Source organism: Mesoplodon bidens (assembly GCF_964165515.1).
Source record: "Mesoplodon bidens genome assembly, chromosome: 16".
NCBI classification, from domain to species: Eukaryota; Metazoa; Chordata; class Mammalia; order Artiodactyla; family Ziphiidae; genus Mesoplodon; species Mesoplodon bidens.
Genome location: NC_138173.1, coordinates 13,335,469 through 13,356,200, shown reverse-complemented (window position 1 = coordinate 13,356,200; position 20,732 = coordinate 13,335,469). Strand labels below are relative to the sequence as shown.

General features: G+C 35.1%; 1 protein-coding gene across 6 annotated transcripts in view; it reads right to left on the bottom strand.

Moving 5' to 3' along the window:
- The window catches only part of CSPP1 (centrosome and spindle pole associated protein 1), a 117,170-nt gene that overhangs the window by 29,372 nt on the left and 67,066 nt on the right, over positions 1-20,732 (bottom strand). For all 6 annotated transcript variants that reach the window (XR_014017836.1, XM_081259013.1, XM_081259014.1 and 3 more), the window contains 5 exons: positions 20,203-20,350; positions 9,849-10,001; positions 6,280-6,392; positions 2,549-2,698; positions 2,040-2,186 (listed from right to left, as the gene is read on the bottom strand). Coding sequence is in view for 5 of the 6 variants with exons in the window: in XM_081259013.1 (XP_081115139.1) it covers positions 2,040-2,186; positions 2,549-2,698; positions 6,280-6,392; positions 9,849-10,001; positions 20,203-20,350 (711 nt within the window). In the remaining variant the exon portion in view is untranslated. The remainder of the gene's footprint in view (positions 1-2,039; positions 2,187-2,548; positions 2,699-6,279; positions 6,393-9,848; positions 10,002-20,202; positions 20,351-20,732) is intronic.

The following is a 20,732-nucleotide window of genomic DNA, read 5'->3' as shown; positions in this document are numbered from 1 at the left end:
CTAGCAATGAGAATTTCAGAATTGAGGGCAGAATGCATTCAATGGAACAAAGCTGGTCTAAAACTTTATGGTACTTCACAATTAAACTATAACAGTCATAAAATTACATATGCCTAAGAAATAGCTTTTTTCTTAGACATAATAAGAAAGTGGCAGAAACACAACTGTGAGAAACTAACAACCTTCATTCTCAATCAATTTTACAATAAAATATTCTCCGCTTTCTGCTCAATTTTGCTATAAACCAAACACTGCTCTAAAAAACAAACTTTATCAATTAGAAATATGAATGATATGACATTTCAATGATACTTTAAAAGGATGAGCAACTATATATATCCTAAAAATGAAGGATACTGCCTAATGTTCCTGCAATACTGAAAATAAAACAAAAAATACAGATCTCACTCATAAATTCCCTTTTTATTTATTTATGGCTGCATTGGGTCTTCGTTGCTGCACATGGGCTTTCTCTAGTTGCTGCGAGTGGGGGCTACTCTTAGTTGTGGTGCACGGCCTTCTCATTGCGGTGGCTTCTCTTGTTGCGGAGCACGGGCTCTAGGTGCACAGGCTTCAGTAGTTGTGGCACGTGGGCTCAGTAGTTGTGGCTCACAGGCTCTAGAGCACAGGCTCAGTAGTTGTGGCGCATGGGCTTAGTTGCTCTGTGGCATGTGGGATCTTCCCAGAACAGGGATTAAACCCGTGTCCCCTGCATTGGCAGGCAGATTCTTAACCACTGCGCCACCGGGGAAGGCCCTATAAATTCCCTTTTAAACAACATTTCAGCAAATTCAAATTGTGAATACTTATTTCTATCATCATAAAACCCTGGGGTGAGAAATCCAGAGAGTGTATTTGCACCAGAAATGGCTCATGTTACCTACAGTAGGTTACACATTGAACAATGTAGCAAATCACATCATAAATACACCCAAGGAGCACACTGGTTAAAAGTAATCTTTTTGTCAATTCTACTTATAAGAAATCATGTCTGTATAAATCTAAATTTCTGAAAACAATTTTTTAAAAATTAAATTGGGCTAAACATATAAGACATAGGGTTTTTCAAGGTGTGGTTCACAGGCCAACTGCATCCAAACCCCTAAGGGTTACTAAATCACACTTAGTAAATCAGATACGTTGTAGATGAGACCCGGAAGACACATTTTTAATAAGTCCCTAGTGATACTATACAAACAAAATTTTAAATATAGCTTTGAAATATGAGCAAGGATGTGAACTGGATTTTCATAAGGGCCTACTGGCTTTCTAGAGAGAAAACTCCTGTCTAATAACTTTGACTCACATGCCTAAGTGTGAACATCAACCCCCATCTCAGAGACATGGACTTCAAACCAGTCTGTGGTGAGCCACAAGTTTCTTTTTTAATTTCCAATCCATTGTGGACAGATGTGTAAAACAGAGTAAGACTGAATTACAGTTGACCCTTGAACAACATGGGTTTGAACTGCACAGGTCCACTTATACAGGGATGTTTTTCTTCGTCAAACACTACAGTACTATAGTCAGTGACTGGTTGAATGTGCAGGTGTGTAGGAACCGCAGGTATGGAGGGCCAAATATAAATTACACACACACAGATTAATCCCTGCATTGTTCAAAGCTCAACTGTACTAGATAAATAAAAACTTTTAAAAGATGTTATACAATTCAAGCCCAACTATTTTATAGATTCAACAGACATAAAATTACATTGAAAAATTGCTACAAAAGTTTCCAAACACCTTCAGTCGTGTCATGAACAGTTTGGAGGATGCTAGTCTACGGACTATGGGAACAAGACTAAGAATGGCGACAAAAGTAAGCCTATTCTGTTCATAGCAGGGAAAATACAACGCAGCACAGTGACATCACCTAGTACAGGAAGTTCAGTGCACTGCACCCAGAAAAAGTACTATGACGAAAGGAGAGACAAAAGCACCTTCTCTGCTCTCTCCCTTTTGCTAACTACTCCACCACTCTCACAGTGAAAGTGGGTTGAACTACGGGTTCCATAGACATTTTTGTCTGAAACTTACCTTTGTTTCTTCACCAGTTATATTTTCTCTTTCATAGTACTGCTGAAGTTGTAGGTTATGTTTTTCTTCTTCTTCTTTCTTCTTTCTTTCTGCTTCTTTTCGTCTTTCTTCAGCTAACCGAATAAGCTCTTCATTTTTCAGCCTTTGCTTTAAAATAAAGAGAAAAATATACACTCCATACACACGTTCTATAGTTCATATTTGTTTGAAATAAAGAGATAAAATTGAAGGTATAGATGATATAGTGTTCTTTAAATAAAAAAGTTGTCTGCTTAACAATAAAATATTAGGCATCTATTATAACATCCTAGTTGGCCTAAACTGTTTTTCATCTGTAAAAAGAGTCACCATTTATCTTTTTTCTTAATTTAGTCTTTCATTTTTATAAAATAGCATCTAACAAATGGATATGGATCCCTTCTCCTTTGTAAGTAATAAATATCTTTTCAAGTCAAAATAAGGAGTTCACTTTCGGACTAAGTAGAAAAATACAGTAGGTAAAAACGCACCTCTTCCTCTTTCTCCCTTTTCTTTTCCTGTTCCTCTTCATACTCTTGCTGAATTCGTGCTCTCTGTTCTGCAAGCCGTCTCTCTTCTTTTTCTTCGGCAATTCTCAATCTCTCTCGCTCTGCTTCTTCTCTTTGCTTCTTTTCCTCAATCTAAAGAATTAAACGTAGTTATTACTTTGTGAAACTACTGAAAAGTTAGAATACCACTTAATTTACCCTATTATCAACATTTGTGCCCTCTTTTGTAAGTAAAAATAAGTTCCTAAATTTTTCAGTTTCCTATATTTTGTTAGGGAGGCCACATGATGTAATGTTAAGAGCTCTGAGTAAAATTCCAGCTCCATCAGACTGTGTGACCTTAAGAAACTTTCTTGTTCAGTTTTGTCATCTGGTAAAAAGAGTTATTAACATCTATACCTCAAGGTAGTACTCAAAGAATTGAAATGAAATAATGTATATAAAAAACATAAAAGTTCCTCCTATGTAGAAGGTACTTAGTAAATAATTCATGATTACATTATTCTATAATGACTGCTACTATAACATCTCAAAGTTCCTTGCCGTGATTAGTATCCTGAAACAACAGTGAAATATTTTAGCAATCACTCTTTAAGTAGGAATCGCTTCCCTAGAATGGCCTTTCTCCTTTCCTATCTACTGGCAAGGTAAATGAGGATTTTAGCCACAAGAATTCATAACTAAGTTTTGTTTGAATGCCACTTGGGGCCTGCAGTGCTGAGTATTCTGGGGGAATATTCTAAGACAGAGTCTAAGATCTGAAAGGAAGAGGACCTTAACAGATAGTCTACATCCTCCATGAATGAGATAGAGAAGAACGACAGCACAGGTACTGGGTATTCATGATGCTGGTTTAAGGATAACAATAGATTTCCGTCCCTCTTAAGTATGGATTGATTATGACTATTCATATTATTTTTATAGTTCTTGTCTGTATTTCCTCTAGCTTCAAGGTTGCTGTATTTAGTGCTGACAAACTTTTGAGCTATAAGAACTGTAGTCTTCTTATATGTGCCATGATTTTACATGCTAGGGCTTTTTCCAACATTTCTTTCTCACAACACTATTAAATATGTACAATCCTAATATTTAATACTAAGTGGTGTGTATGTAATCACATCTTCAATTACAATAGCCCTAGAGAAAACATCATTTATGATCCATACAACAAAACCTCACATTTAATACTCAGTTCCCCCTTTTTCCTCCTCCATGAAAAAAAAAAAATCACAATGACAAAGTCACTTCTCCATTAATGGGCCACAATCATAAATGGACCTCACACCTAATGAATCCACAGAAATATCATTCCAACAAAAATGCCACACAGAAGTTCAATGGAAAGAAAAAAGCTATCAATCATCCAGGTCAGTGGTTTTCAAACCATGTAACACAAAAGTGCTTCAAGCGTCCTGCAAATATTTTATTAAACTTGTTAATTATTTTTAAAGCTGCAATTAAAAATGACATCTAAACACTCACATGTGTTATTTACCAAATTTTAACCACATGAAGACTTCTGCTGCACTAGCTTAAACTAATGGTATAACATTTATGCAGACATGGAGCTGAGGCTTCCTTTGCCATCTTTGTGCACAGATTTAAACATTTTATAACATTTCTTTTAACACTTAAGTTTGGGGATTCTTTTTGTCTGACACTATATTGTTGATATTAAAAATAAATACCATTTAGCTATTTTACATTTTCATAGAGTTCTGGATTAGATTTTGTTTGGGGGCAAAAAGGGCATTTTTAAGAGGCTGCTAAAAGAAAAATACATAAACCACCGTTTTATACGGTGGGAGAAGTGAAGGTTGAACTTATTCTGAAACTAATACAGTCAAAGTTTCCCCCACTACTAGTAGCTTTTTCCCAGAGGAAAGACTTCCTAGAGCTAGAAACGTAACTGTAGTACCTCTAGATATGATACTTAAAGTCAGGAGACTTGGGTTCAAGCACCAGCCTCACAACTTGCAAGCTCTGCCACCAAAGGTGAGCCTCATCCTGTATTTTAGTTGGTCATAAAATAAAAAGAGTAATAACTTCCTCAGAGAGTACTGAGGTTTAATAAGATACTATATGTAAAACTATCTTATAAATAATAACAGGCTACAAAGTGGCAAGACTTATTTTTCCCTGAATTCTACCCTAGACCACGCTAACACTCAGTAAGTATAATAGGAACTACATAATTTTGACTTGCTATCATCATGGGCAATATACCAGAGGGTCCTTCAAGTTCAAAAGGTGATTCTGTGACCCTCAATCTGCTGCTACCTGACTCGAGTGGCCAGTATCCTTGGGATCTCTGATGCTACTCTCTTACAGTCAATATCTCTATTCATTCTGTCGATCCTTAGAAAGGTCTTTCCATCCATTTCCACTGTCACCACTCTAGTAAAACACCCCTGCTTCCAGTCTTTTAAATCCTCCAAAAATACATCCTCAACAGTAATGCCTGATCAATCATCCTTAAGACTACATCCATTATGTCACTGCCTTAAAAGTCCACAATAATTAGGATCAGAAAGATGGCATGTTTGAATAGAATCTCTGTAAGAAGAATTTGTTTAAGAGGTTGGGATTAGACTGGAGAGCCAGAAGTGTCAGAATAAAGAATATGGACATTTTCTGTAGAAAAGAAACGCTACTGTCAGGTTTTGAATAAAGAAAAAAAACATGAGAAGTCATACCAAAGGAAGATTAACCTGGCCACAGGATTAATCTGACACTGGGATGTAAGTGTGGGTATGGAGGGGAGGGAGGTAAGGAGAGAAAATATTGTGAGCCCGCTATGAGCAGGCCTCTCACTCACCTCAGGCTCCATACCAAGGGTGGCCACAGTATGAGAGTTCAATAAATCTGTTTGCTTAATAAACACCTGATGCTCAAGTATCTTCCTTTGGGCAATTTCTAGTACTTTAAATACTATTTGCTTATATATATAAATGAGGCAAGTAGTTGCAAAATGTGATTACATTTAATATTTATTTATTTACAAACTATACAACTGAGTCAAGAATATCAAATCATTTACAAAAAACTAATTATTTTCTACTAACACATGTAAACATCTAGAAAGATTCATTCTATGCCTAATAGGTGAACATTTTAAGTGTTTCACTTTTAGAAATTTCAGCATTCTTTAACACTTAATGATTTAATAAAATTTAAGTCAACTGGTATACCTAACATGTCTCCCTATTCCTTTTTCAGACATAAGTAGAATAGTATAATAATATAAATAATAATATAATGTAATTTATATCTTATATAAATTAGATATTTTAGTAACCTCATGGCATTTTAGAATTTATTCTTTATCTTGTGGATTAAATCTTTGCAAGTTTAGTTTATTAAAACTCTTATGGGGACTTCCCTGGTGGCACAGTGGTTAAGAATCCACCTGCTAATGCAGGGGACAAGGGTTCAAGCCCTGGTCCGGGAAGATCCTACATGCCACGGAGCAACTAAGCCCTCGCGCCACAACTACTGAGCCTGTGCTCTAGAGCCTGCGAGCCATAACTACTGAGCCTGCATGCCACAACTACTGAAGCCCATGCGCCTAGAGCCCGTGCTCCGCAACAAGAGAAGCCACCGCAATGAGAAGCCCGCGCACCACAACAAAGACCCAATGCAGCCAAAAATAATTAATTGTTTTAAAAAAACTCTTATGAAACTTTGAAACTGTGATCAAGTAAGCATTTCACCTGAAAACGAAGAAAATTCTTGTATAATTCCTGCTGTTTAATCTGAAGTTCAGTTGGAGGCTCACCAAAAATATTTCCCCGAGCAAAAGGAGAGCTCTGTGTTTGCATATGACCTTGAAAGGGAAATTTTTCAAAAACATACCATTAGCCAGTGCTTAGAAAACATAAAGGTTAAAGAATAAAGACTTTGCTAATAAATTCAAATCTTGAAAACAATGTGCTAAATATGGAACTCCAGAGGTTAAACTCAGAAGAAGGCTGAGATTAGAATCTAAAGACCAGATAAAAAGTAAAGAGAGAAAAAAAATGGTGAAACTAAAATAAAGTTAATACACAGTTGGAAAAGCATAACATATCTATACCTGAAAGACATCAAGAAAACAGAAAAGCTAATAACGTAAGCAACTCTCACTGCAGCAAAGGCTTTAAAGTAAAATTTATAGAGAGAAAAAAAAGTACATGTTTAAGTTCTTATTTATGAATATAAATATCCTTTTCTTAAGAACACTGCTTAATTATACACTAAAATGTATTATGTATACACATACAAAAATTTTCTAAAATTGTTTTTAAAAATCAGTAATTCCAAAAGTGGATTCCCATCCATGGTTTAAAGAACAGATTAGAAAGTTAGCTCCAAAAACATTTTTTACAAATTAAAGTATTTTAATCACTGCAATACTTTTTATTTAAAAATTCTATCAGATTAGTGAGATATTAACATGAAAAATAAAACTATGCTATATATTACCTATAAATAGTATTAAACATTCTGGGAAAGGGAAAAAATTATTTCATAAAAGCAACCTGGAAAATAATTAGACCCCAGGGGTCTCTTCGAATGCAGAAAAAAAAAATTGGTGTGTAAGCCTCACATAACTTTTTATATCATTTTTTAGTTTCCTTATACCATCAATCTAAAGCATTTATTTCTCTCACTCGTATAGTATTTGCAGGACAACTGCTTTGCAGTTTAGCTGTCATTTAGGTCTATTTTGCCTTTGTATTTAAATTTATTAATGCTTACTTGAATAGATCAGCAGAAAGGCAAATCAATACCTAAACATTAAAATCTTATGTTATGGTGGAAAAGCTGATTAGCAAACCAAAACTGAGTAGTTTGTTTCACTTTGATGATCACTCAAATTCTAAACCATTGAGGCAATTAGAGAAAAATATTATTAGAGGCAGGCAAGGTAAGTTCTTTCAAATATAAAAACACTATAAAAATAAAACCAAAGGGAAACACATGCTCTAAACAAAGAGAATGAAAATGTATTCAGGCATCATAACAAGCGAAAAAATAAATTTAAGCCAAATTAGTATGGACTTTATCAACATGGTTTTTCATCCAAGAACCATAAAGTAAAAGAAAAACAACAAACATTAAGAAGGGTCTCAGAAACAGGCCTAATGAAGACAAAACATTAGAGGATAATGAACCTTAAGTATACATTATAATATTCAACTCTCAGGTATATTCAAGTTCCCTTAAAGCCTTTAAAATATTACATGCCACATATGTATGTGTATGTCTGCACACACATACATATGTATACACACACACTCCTACACATATATGATGGCATACCAACAAATTAGGTGACTCTCAATAGTTTTTTGCATTCAGAAAGTCTGTTTTAGGTGAATTCTTAGGGAATGAAAGTTAATTTAGGAAATTTCAATTCACAAAAGGAAATTTTAACATTTTATGATTTTATATGATTTCTTAAACTAGAGCATCCTGGCCACAACAGCTGCACCAAAACCCTGGTAGTGTACAGAAAGGCAATAGACAATAAATTCTGCTATGCATATTCAATCATCAAGCTTGTGCTCCTTCTTGGGAATGGGTCATGGAAAGCTTTGATTTTTCCAGTGCTTTTGCTTTGTAAGCAGAGCTAGATGCCTAAAGTGTTAGTACTATGACAGAGAAAGTTCTAGGCTAAGAGAGGACTACAAACAATACAGGGTGTGGAAGAGAAGGATAGAGAAGGGATCTCTACCACTGATCTCAATAAAGACTACCAGAAGCAGAAGCCAATGAAGAGAAAAATAATGATAATCAGAAAGAGGTCAAAATTCTCTTCAATAAAATGGAAAGGTGTTTTGATGCTGCTATTGTACACTGAATTATTACAGACTCAGAGTGAGAGCCAAATTAGTAATTTCATCAAAATCAAAAGTTCTAATTTTAGTACTCCAAAAATCAAAACTAGATCCGCTGTGTAAAAATCTATTGTGGATCAAAGTAGGAAAGCATTTTCTTGTAATTAGAGATCAAACAGTGATACAGGCTGTCCATGGAAACAACCAACCACACATCTCGTGAAGTGTTCAAAAAGGCTGCAGAGATCAGTGCTACCATCAAAGGCTTGAAAGATGCAAGGCTAGTAATTCTAATCAGAACTCACCATTTAGTCTGCCTATTTGGCCAATATGCATTAAAAATATTTTTAAGTTTTTAAAAAACTGTAATGATTAGTCAGGGACATTTTAGAAAGACTTCCTAATATAGAGTTCTTTTCTAGTCTAAAATTAAAATTTCTGTGAAAGAACAAAAGAGAATTTGTCATAAAAAAATGGTAACTTTTAAAGGCACCAAAATACAGTGTAAGGTGGTATATTCTTTAAACTTCATTTGAATTTTAAATATGTAACATACTTTCACATATACTTGATAAAGAAAGATGATGACAACTTTTCCTGGCAAGTCATAAAGAAAGATATTGAATAATCTTCAATTTACAGAATCTTTAATTAAAGGACCCTGTTTAATAGCAAATCAAAGATATTTGCTTATGAAAGGCAGATGTGACCAGAAGTCACAGTAAACTTTTAATTACTTCATTTATTTCTTTGTATATTGTGGTTTTATAAGGGAGGGCAACTGATTATGAAACAAAAAAAAATGAATTTCACTGTACAATTTATCATACATCTGATATGATTTCACTAATTCAAACTAATTCTGATGGTATAAGAACCCATAAACTGGGCTTCCCTGGTGGCGCAGTGGTTGAGAGTCCGCCTGCCGATGCAGGGGACACAGGTTCGTGCCCTGGTCCGGGAAGATCCCACATGCCACGAAGCGGCTGGGCCCGTGAGCCATGGCCACTGAGCCTGCGCGTCCAGAGCCTGTGCTCCTCAAGGGGAGAGGCCACAACAGTGAGAGGCCCGCATACCGCAAAAAAAAAAAAAAAAAAAAAGAACCCATAAACTTTACCAAACTCTGTATGGGTAGAAAGACTATTTGATTTTTAGAAATGCCCTCCCCATCAGCAAAACAAAAGTATTAGCAGCAGCTAAAGTATACATAAGCAAGTAATAAAGCTGAGAAGAAATACATATTAAGGAGCAAAATGTATTTATTCACTTTTTTCAAAGTGCCTATGTAGAAAAGTTATTGTAAATAGCATGAATAATGTGTTATGCTTCCTGACTCAGAGTAACCAAATTCTCAAAATCATAAGAACTTTCTTGGAGAATAGAAGAGAAATGCTACTGAACAACTTTAGAAATGTAAAAAAAACCCCACAAAAACAAAAGAATAGAATGTGATTAAAAACCTGAGTTTTTATTTGCAGAATCTTCTAGGTTCTCAGCATTTGAAGTGGCTAAATTTTGGTCTAGAGATACAACAGCCCTTTTATCTTCATATGTTCTTGCATCTGGGTTATGGTAGGCATCTATATTTTGTCTGTGCATCCTATTCAAATCAGCTGAGAGGGAAAAATAAGCCATTTATTTCAATAAATGCATTTCTATAATTAGTATACTTAATACATTTTCTTAAAGTAGGCAAATGGAGAGAAAAACAATAGGACAGAGCTGGAATAATTCAATGGTATCTTGGTGCCCTGAAAACAGAAACAAAATTATCAAAACTTGTAAGAAATTTTTCAAAAAATAACCTTACAAAATAAAGTCAAAATCAGTAGAGAACTTAAGAGTATATGGATTTTTGACAACCCATAAAAACCATATTCATATCTATGTTACTTCAGAACTTTGAATATCTTAAATACAGAACAAACATAGTAACAATTCAAAACAAGTCATAGTGAAATTTACCTAACATTATTAGTATTCCTAATGAAAAAGTATCATGTGGAGTCGAGTTTTAAAATATAACCACAAATTTTTGTACAATCCTCCCTTAAAAGATGGAGGTCAATTCCCCTCCCCTGGAGTGTGGGCTGTTTCTTATGAAAAGGATGCTGCATGCACAATGATGGTATATGACTTCTGAGGCTACTTCATGAAAGACAATATATTTCCACCTTGCTTGATCTATTGGCTCACTCACTCTGAAGAAGCCACCTACCATTTCAAAAGGACACTTAAGGAGCTCTAAAGACAAGCCCACATGGCAAGGAACTGAGGCCTCCTGAGTTGAGTGAGGGAGCCACATAGGAAACAGATCTCCAGTCCCAATCAAGACTGCAAACAACTGCAGCCCCAGGTGACATCTTGGACTGCAGCCCCATGAGAGATCCTGAGACAGAACCATCCGGCTGAAACACTCACAAATTACTGACTCAAGAACTGCAAGATAATGTTTTTTTAAAAATACTACATGTTAGGGAAACACAGCAATGGATACCACATATGCACGGCAAAAATCTGAGCACATAAGACTACATCAAACAACCAGTCAATCTTAAAAACAAACCTGAATGGTTATAGAACGCAAAAGCTTTAACAAGATAAAAAGTAGTTTTTCTCCACAAAACAAGTAACTGAGATAGTATGGCAGCAGTGAACGTGAACATAAACCTGGATATAAGAAGTGCTTATCAGAAAGCCTGTTATGTTCAAGGATGTATTTTTAACATGAAGCACAGTTCGAATACCAGATAGAACATGGCAAATAACACATGAACATTACCAAAGAGAGAGAGTTCAGAATCAGGAAAGTTCACATCCTTGCTGCTGCTTTTAAGACAGGTCGGGGACTTCCCTGATGGTCCAGTGGTGAAGACTCCGTGCTTCCACTGCAGGAGATACAGGTTCGATCCCTGGCTGGGTAACTAAGATCCCACATGCCGTGTGGTGTGGCCAAAAAATAAATAAAGTAATTATTAAACTAATTGCCTACTGCACCGATGAGAGGGAGAGAGGGAGAGAGAAAGAAAGACCCAGAAGAATAACCCAGTTCCTAATACACATACAATAAACGTCCGGTGCAGAGAGGACAGCAGTTCAGAGAGTGCACAGGACTCACCGGCAAGAACTGTCAACCCAATCCAAAGGGGAGGAGCACTGAGCAAAAACCATTCAGTTAGAAATCAGGACGTCAGGTAGTTTTGAAAATGTAGCATCAGTAGGGTAGTAGGAACTAGACGTCATTTTATAGAATCTGAAGCAGTAAGAGGATGGTACGAAGTGGCAGCAACAAGTTCAGACTACGTTTGGAGTGTGTTTTATGTAAGGGAAGTACAGCAAGGTCAAGAGCAGAGTTTTTGTTTGTTTATTTGTGCTTAAGAATACAAGTTAACCAAAGTATGTTCAGAGCTGGAAGGGAAGGAATTAGTAAAAAAAAAAAAAAAAAAAAAAATGAAAATGCAAGAGAGAAGGGACTGGCTGAAAACACAGAGAAAGGCTGATTCCAAGAAAACTTCCAAGTGCCAAGGAGTGGTAAGGCAAGAATTAGTTAGGTACTCCTGCAATCATAGCCAAATCCTGGGATCTATCTGAATATGGGAGGTAAATGAAACCAGAAAGATGATGGGGAAGTTAAGGTCATGAACTAATGAATAGCTGTGGTCTCAAAAATGTCATAAAAGTGAAACAAAATAACTCCAATGGGAAATCAATATCTCATTGTCATCCAATTCACTAGAAGAACATAAAACCAGCCTATGTAAATAAGTCACTATGAATAATTATACATATAATATTCTTTTTTATATTACAAGAGTGTAATATATTAAGCTCACTCCTTCCAGACGATACCCATACCCAGAGCTCTGTTACCAAACTAGTGAAAGATTAGGGAATAAAATATCACTTTGATATTCACCTACACAAACTATAAAGTAAGAGATATATATCCTACAAGTAAACATTATAATAAACTTCAAAGTCAATAACATGTTTTAATTTACTGTTGTGATTACAGTTTTCTCAAGTATTAGAATAATAGTCAATGTATTTATATAAAAGGCAAATTAATTTCATCAGAGTACATATCTATTATTTAAGACAAGACTATCAGATTCAGCAATCAAAACAAATCCATATTGCTTTTTATTGGAAAAGATGATTTGTCAATCAATTGGTCACCCCTTGTCTATCTTTTTGCGAGGCAGTAAAATAAAAGGTATGAAGTCAGCTAAAATATGAAAATTTGAAAAAGCAATTTGGTCAAAAGTGTAATTTGCCAACTGAAAAGGTATCACTGAAAATGGGCATTTATTTCAAATGTATATCATCATATCATTTAATATAATATTGCTAGCATTACAAGAATAATTCTACAAAGAAAGGAATAACAAAAGAAAATGTTACAGATTCATGACTGGGAAAATAATTCTACTCTCTGAACAATTTATCAGACCAGGGCTAAATTATATGATACCTACAGGTAAACAATACATAAATAGTAATTAATTCTTTTCATTCCTTATTTTATTTTATAATCTTTGCTTTTTTATAAACCTAAATGAATACTTTGAAATTAAAATTAACTTTACAAGTTACTCTTTGTACTTTGGTGGAAAATAACAAACATTTTAAACAAAATGGCTAAGATAGGTTAAACAGTAGTACCATTGGCCCAGGATTATTCAGCAATCTACTGCTGACACACAAACTCTTTTATAATGAATCAATTCAGAGGGCTAAAGAAAATTTCCAATCCTGGCACTACTAGTACAGTACATATTTCCAAATTAACCTAATTTTTAATATATACACTTACTTATAGAGATCACAGTCTATAAGGTAAATAAAAATATAATTGGTAGTCCATAAAATAAATCTCATAAACTTAAAAACATTGAAATAACAAAAAAGTATATTCTCTGAACAAAACAGAATATATGCTAGAAGTGAACAACAGAAAGCTATCTGGAAATATGCCCAAATATTTGGAATTTTTTTTAACATCTTTATTGGAGTATAGTTGCTTTACAATCTTGTGTTAGTTTCTGCTGTATAACAAAGTGAATCAGCTACATGCATATGTATATCCCCATATCCCCTCCCTCTTGCATCTCCCTCCCACCCTCCTTATCCCACCCCACTAGGTGGTCGCAAAGCACCAAGCTGATCTCCCTGGGCCATGCGGCTGCTTCCCACCAGCCATCCATTTTACATTTGGTCGTGTATATATGTCAACGTTACTCTCTCACATCGTCCCAGCTTACCCTTCCTACTCCCCGTGTCCTCAAGTCCACTCTCTACGTCTAGGTCTTTATTCCTGTCCTGCCCCTAGATTCGTCAGAACCACTGTTTTTTTTGTTGTTTTTTGTTTTTTAGATTCCATATATACGTGTTAGCATATGGTATTTGTTTTTCTCTTTCTGACTTACTTCACTCTGTATGACAGACTCTAGGTCCATCCACCTCACTACAAATAACTCAAGTTTGTTTCTTTTTATGGCTGAGTAATATTCCATTGTATATATGTGCCACATCTTCTTTATCCATTCATCTGTCAATGGACACTTAGGTTGCTTCCGTGTCCTGCCTATTGTAAATAGTGCTGCAATGAACATTGTGGTACATAACTCTTTTTGAATTATGGTTTTCTCAGGGTATATGCCCAGGAGTGGGATTGCTGGGCCGTATGGTAGTTCTATTTTTAGTTTAGTTTTTTTTTTTTTTTTTTTTTTGCAGTACACAGACCTCTCACCACCGTGGCCTCTCCCGCCGCGGATCACAGGCTCCAGACGCGCAGGCCCAGCGGCCACGGCTCATGGGCCCAGCCGCTCTGCGGCATGCGGGATCCTCCCAGACCGGGGCACAAACCCGCATCCCCTGCATCAGCAGGCGGACTCTCAACCACTGCGCCACCAGGGAAGCCCGATTTTTAATTTTTTAAGGAACCTCCATACTGTTCTCCATAGTGGCTGTATCAATTTACCTTCCCACCAACAGTGCAAGAGGGTTCCCTTTTCTCCAACCCTCTCCAGCATTTATTGTTTGTAAATTTTTTGATGATGGCCATTCTGACCAGTGTGAGGTGATACCTCATTGTAGTTTTGACTTGCATTTCTCTAATGATTAGTGATGTTGAGCATCTTTTTATGTGTTTGTGGGCAACCTGTATATCTTCTTTGGAGAAATGTCTATTTAGGTCTTCTGCCCATTTTGGGATTGAGTTGTTTGTTTTTTAGATATTGAGCTGCATGGGCTGCTTGTACATTTTGGAGATTAAGCCTTTGTAGTTGCTTCATTTGCAAATCCAAATATTTGGAAATTTTTAAAACTCACTTCTAAATAATCAACGGGTCAAAGAAAAATCAAAAGGAGAATTAGAAAACTGAACTGAAGGAAAATGAAAATATAACATATCAAATCTGATATACAGTTAAAGCAGTACTCAGAGGGAAATTTGTAGCATTTTTAAATGCATATATTAGAAAAGAAATAAGGTCTCAAACCATAATCTAAGCTTCCACACTAAGAAATCAGAAGAAGAAGAGAAAATTAAAAGCACAAAGCAAACAAAAGAAAGAAAATAGTAAAGAGCAAAAATCAATGAAATAGGAAGAGAAGAACAACAGAGAAAAATCAATGAAAACAAAAGCTGGTTCTATGAAAAGATCAATCAAATAGGCAAATCTAGGCAAACTGGTTAAGAAAAAGGGAAGAATATAAAAGTTAAAAATATCAGGAATAAAAGAGAAGCAGGAGCCATCACTATAGATTCTACAGAGCTTAAAAGAATAATAAAATATTATGAACAACTTTATGCCAAAAAATTCAAAAACTCAGAAGAAATGGATAAATTCCTCAAATGATTCAAACCACCAAACTTCACGATTTGGTGTCATGATTTCTAAACATTGTACTAGAGTTCCTAACCAGGGAAAAGACAAGTAAAATAAGTAAAAGGCATTCAGATTGGAGAAGAAGAAATAAAACTCTGTCTACAGATAACATGACTGTCTACATAAAAAAAAAAAGAAAAAAAATCCTAAAGAATCTGCCAAAAAAAAAAAAAACTACTGAAACAAATGAGTGAGTTAACCAAGGACAATACACAAAAATCAACTATATTTCAATAAACTTGCAATGAGCAAATGGATATTGAAATTTTTATATGTATCTTTTAAAACAGTAACAAAACATATTAAATACTTAAGTATACAATTAACAAAATAGGTTTACAAGCAGAACCACAAAATATTGCTAAGAGAAGTTAACTAAGACTAATTAGTGGATAAATATTCCACATTTATGGATCAAAAGACTAATATTGTTAAATTAAGATGCTGGCTTTCCCAAAACTGACTTATAAAGTCAATGAAAAATCCCACCCTGCTTTTTTTGTGAAGGTTGACAAACTGAGTAAAATTTATATGAAAATGCCAAGGAAGTCAAGTTGCCAAAACAATCTTGAAAAAGAAGAACAAAGTTCAAAGACTCACACCTCTCCATTTCAAAGCTTACTACAAAGCTACAGTAATGAAGAGAGTAATAGGGCATATGGACAGACATCTACATCAATGAGACAGAACTGAGAGTCTAGAAATAATTTTACGGTCAACTGATTTTCAGCAAAAGTACCAAAGCAATTCAAAGGGGAAAATGTTTTAAAGTTGATTGTGTGATTTTAGCACAACCCTATGAATATACTAAAAACTACTGAATTGTATATTTTAAATGGGTAAATTGTGTGTTATGGGAATTAGATCTCAATAAAGCTATTATATATATATAAAAACAAAAAAGGGACAGAAAGAGGAACTGTCAGACTGGAGGAGACTAAAGACACATGACAACTAAATGCAACATGGGATCCTGGACTACAGCCTGGAACAGAATAAGGATTTAGGGGAAAAAGTGGTGAAATCCAAATAAGGTCTATCATTTAATTCATAGTATTGTAACCATTTTAATTTTCAGTTTTGATCACTGTGCCAAGATTACGTAAGGTGTTAACATTAAGGGAACCTAGGTAAAAGGTACTCTCTATACTATCTTTGCAACTCTTCTGTAAGTCAAATTATTTCAAAACAAAAAGTTACAATGAGATGTCACTACACACTTAATAGAATGACAAATTTCTAAGACAATCTCAAGCGCTGATGAGGGTTCACAGCAACAGGAAATCTGCTCTGCTGGTGGGAATGCAAAATGGCACAACCACTTTGGGAAAAGGTCTGGGTGTTTCTTACACAGGTAAACATACACTTATTATATGTCCCAGCAATTCCATTCCTAGGCATTTACCCAAAAGAAATGAAAACTTATGTTCACACAAAGACCTGTAAGTGAATGTTTATAACAGCTTTATTCATAATAGTCTCAAACTATAAAGAATCCAAAAGTCCATCAACTGGTAAATGGATAAACAACTGTGGTGCTTCCCCACAACAGAATACTATTCAGTAATAAAAAGAAATACACTACTGACGTATATAACAACATGGATAAATCTCAAAAACATCATACTAAGTTAAAAAAAAAAAAAGGCATAAAAGGCAATACTATTGTGCCAGAGTGCAGATCAGAGACTGACAAGGGTATCGGGCTGGATAAGTTAGAAATGTTCAATATCTTGATTATGGCAGTGGTTACCAAAATCAGTTGTCAAAACTCAATGAACAGAACACTTTAAAGGGGTGAATTTTATTGTATGCAAATTGTGTCTCAATAAACAGCATAAAAACAAACATAAATCTAACTGGGGCAAATATAATACATAAAAGAAATACAAATATTTAACCAAATATATGTGAAGCAATCTTGCTATTAATCAATTAGAACTATGAGATATTTCTGCTATCTTTCAAATTGGTTAACTATTCTTAATTTATTTTTTTACTATTTTTCTCTTGGTGTACAGGTTTTTAAATTTTTTAATATACAATAGAGTCAAGTAACATCACAATAATCAGGATACAGAAGAGTTCCATCACCCCCAAAAACTCCATCATAGTTACTCCCTCTCCTCAGCTATCATCTTTGGTAACCAGTGATTTGTTCTCCATTGCTACAGTTTTGTCATTTTCAGAATATATGTGTATGTAACCTTTACAGAAGGGCTTCTTTCCCTTAAGACTTCCCTTGAGAGTCTTCCAAATTGTTTTGTGCATCAATAGTTCATTCTTTTTTACTGCTGAGTAGCATCCCATCATGTAAATGTACCACAGTTGTTTATCCATTCACCCATTGAAAGACATTAGAATATACTAAGTATTTTTATGGGAACTTGAATAAAGAATTTTAATGAATAAAGAACTGAGAAACAAAATTTAAGTGTAGTACAAGTAATCAAAATGAGAGGTATTTACTCTAAAAGGGTTGATGCTATGTTAAAATTGTATGAGTAAGATTTTGATATTTTATTAATAACTAGTTTACCTTATAAAGAGATCTTTCTTAGAGAGCGAAGATAATGGTGAACATTCAGTTTCTTTAATTTGTTTGTAATAAAAGATCAAAGATGGAACAGGAGTAATTAGAAAAGCCAGCAGCTGAATTAGTTACCCAACATAACCCCTTTTATATGGTCTTGGCCATCTCATGAAATAAAGCAAAACACTGAACTTTACTACATATTTTAAATAGGAAAATTATGTTCCCTCTCTCTCTAAAATATAACAGCCACATACAAAACAAACTGATATTCTTTAAGTGATGAGTTTACTTGCTTTGAAAATACCATTAAAAAAAGAGTTCCACTGCATTTGATAAAACAGCACACCTTTTTTATTTCATGGCATGACTGTAGCATTAAATAAGCAAACTAAACACTACCACTAAAAGTAAAAATCTCAGAAAAGTTTGCTCCATTCCTGTTAGGTCAAGCAATTCTAAAACAATATTTTGTAATTCAAAACAAACACTTATCCTACTCACTTCCACCAATTAAACACACACAAAACACTGTAATTGTATTGTCTGAACTGGAAATAATCTTAGAGCAAGCTGGAAACTTCTAGGAAATTATTCCAGTGTTTCCCAAAGTTTCTGTTACATAAGTAAGCACTTCCTTCGTGGTAACTGTTATGTTTCTATCAATTTACAATTTAAATTTAATAGCAAAAACTGGGTAGATGCTTTGCAATCTCATGTCCTCCTCCTGGGTATAAAGAAACCAAAACTTCCCAGCCTCCCAAGCAGTTACTTTAGAACCTTATAACTAGGTCTGAACAATGGAACAAAGACAAAAGTGATATTCCTCCACTTTCAGGCCAGGCCCCAGCAAAATTCTCAACTTGTTCTCCCACCCTCTGGACCACATCTGTGCAGCTAGAAATAAAGGACTCCAAAATGGTGGAACGACACAATGGAAGGGGCCCACATTCCCAAGTCACCTCTTGGAGGAGAACCACCCAAACAGCATCAGAATGTAACTTAAGTGAGAAGTAAACTTACACTGCCTTAAGCCTTAAGCCTCTGAGAAATGGGAGTTCTTTGTTAGAGCACTTTTCGTTAAATGCCTTTACTTTCAAAGGAAATGTTATAGTACTATGCATTAATGGAAAACCAGTGTTTTTCTAATATATATTCAAATAAACATTTAACTTCTATGCTTATCTATGCATCACCTAAAATCATCTCACCTATAAAGAGAGAGTAAGAGTTCTAGTCTTCAAAACTGTGAGGAAAGTATTTATGAGGTGAAGAAAGGAAAGGAATAAATCCTTTGGAAAAGAAAAGAATTATCTCATTAATTTAACTGGGCCTCAAATATATCTTTTTATAAAAGCCATCTTTAACAAAGAATCAAAGGCATAATACTTAAGAACTCTAATAACTCAGTACCCCTCAAAATCTTCTGATTGCATCACTCAGCTATCCCTACAACAAAGCATAAACCCAAATGTGAAATTTACATTTTTACCATTTTAATGGGTTTCTAATTATTCATTTCTCATTTCCAATTAAACAATTTTAAAAAAACCATTATCTTTCTCTGCTTTTATTCTAAGCTAAAAGCTAATCAGAGACCATTCCAATATATATAACAAGTTATATAAAGCGTCTTTTCAAAGTGCTTATTGTGTGATTTCTAGATGGAACATTTTTAAGAGTACATAATTGAAAGATAAATCAATATAATTCTGCAACCTGCCAAAACTTTCTGAGGCTAGATCTTTGTCAAAGGAGTCCCTGCATTGTGCAAGTACGTGGCATATATGAATTAAATATAACATCCCCCCACTACACCAGATCACTTATTTTAAAAACGTCTTACCAGTTTTAAAAAAAACTGCAATAAGGGTTTTACTGTTTTTACTAGAAAACTTTTAAAAATTCTAACTACTAGTTTGGGTAAAAACTTGCCAACTGGGCTTCCCTGGTGGCGCAGTGGTTGAGAGTCCGCCTGCCGATGCAGGGGACACGGGTTCGTGCCCCGGTCTGGGAAGATCCCACATGCCGCAGAGCGGCTAGGCCCGTGAGCCATGGCCGCTGAGCCTGCGTGTCCAGAGCCTGTGCTCCGCGCAAGGGGAGAGACCATAACAGTGAGAGGCCCGCGTACCACAAAAAAAAAAAAAAAAAAAAACTTGCCAACTAACATGAACTTTTCTCTGCAACTGAGTTATTATCATTGGAAGGTGAAAATTTTGTAATAAAGATAAATGAATAATAATCTGAAAAATACCTCTTTTGCATTAAGCTGTACAAAAAGAGACCCTGCCTTACCGACTATGATTGTCACTTTTTTCTACTCCCCATTCTTTTAAAAAGTTAAACTTAGTTTCTCTTAAAAACAACAAATCAATGGAAATAACATACTTATCAGATTTCCTTTTGCATCTCTCAGAGGAGCACCACCTCCACCTTTCCCCCAGGGGTTATAACTTCTCCTTTCAGCTTCTAATTTAGCTTCATATTCTTCTTTTTCTTCTCGTTCTTTCTTTCTTCTTTCTTCTCTTTCTCGAATCTTAACAACATTAAGAAACATTCATAATAAGTGCTGACAAGTGTTCTGATACAAAAAGGTAGTTTTAATATCAGATTTTATTTTTCTTATTAGAGAAAAAACTGGATTTTTTTTTCAGTATACTTCACTATAAAATTTAACATCACAAATATATTTTAAAACAATTTAAGGGGCTTCCCTGATGGCGCAGTGGTTAAGAATCTGCCTGCCAATGTAGGGCACACGGGTTCGAGCCCTGGTCCAGGAAGATCCCACATGCCGTGGAGTAACTAAGCCGGTGCACTACAACTACTGAGCCTGCGCTCTAAAGCCCACGAGCCACAACTACTGAGCCCATATGCCACAACTACTGAAGCCCGCACGCCTAGAGCCCATGCTCCAC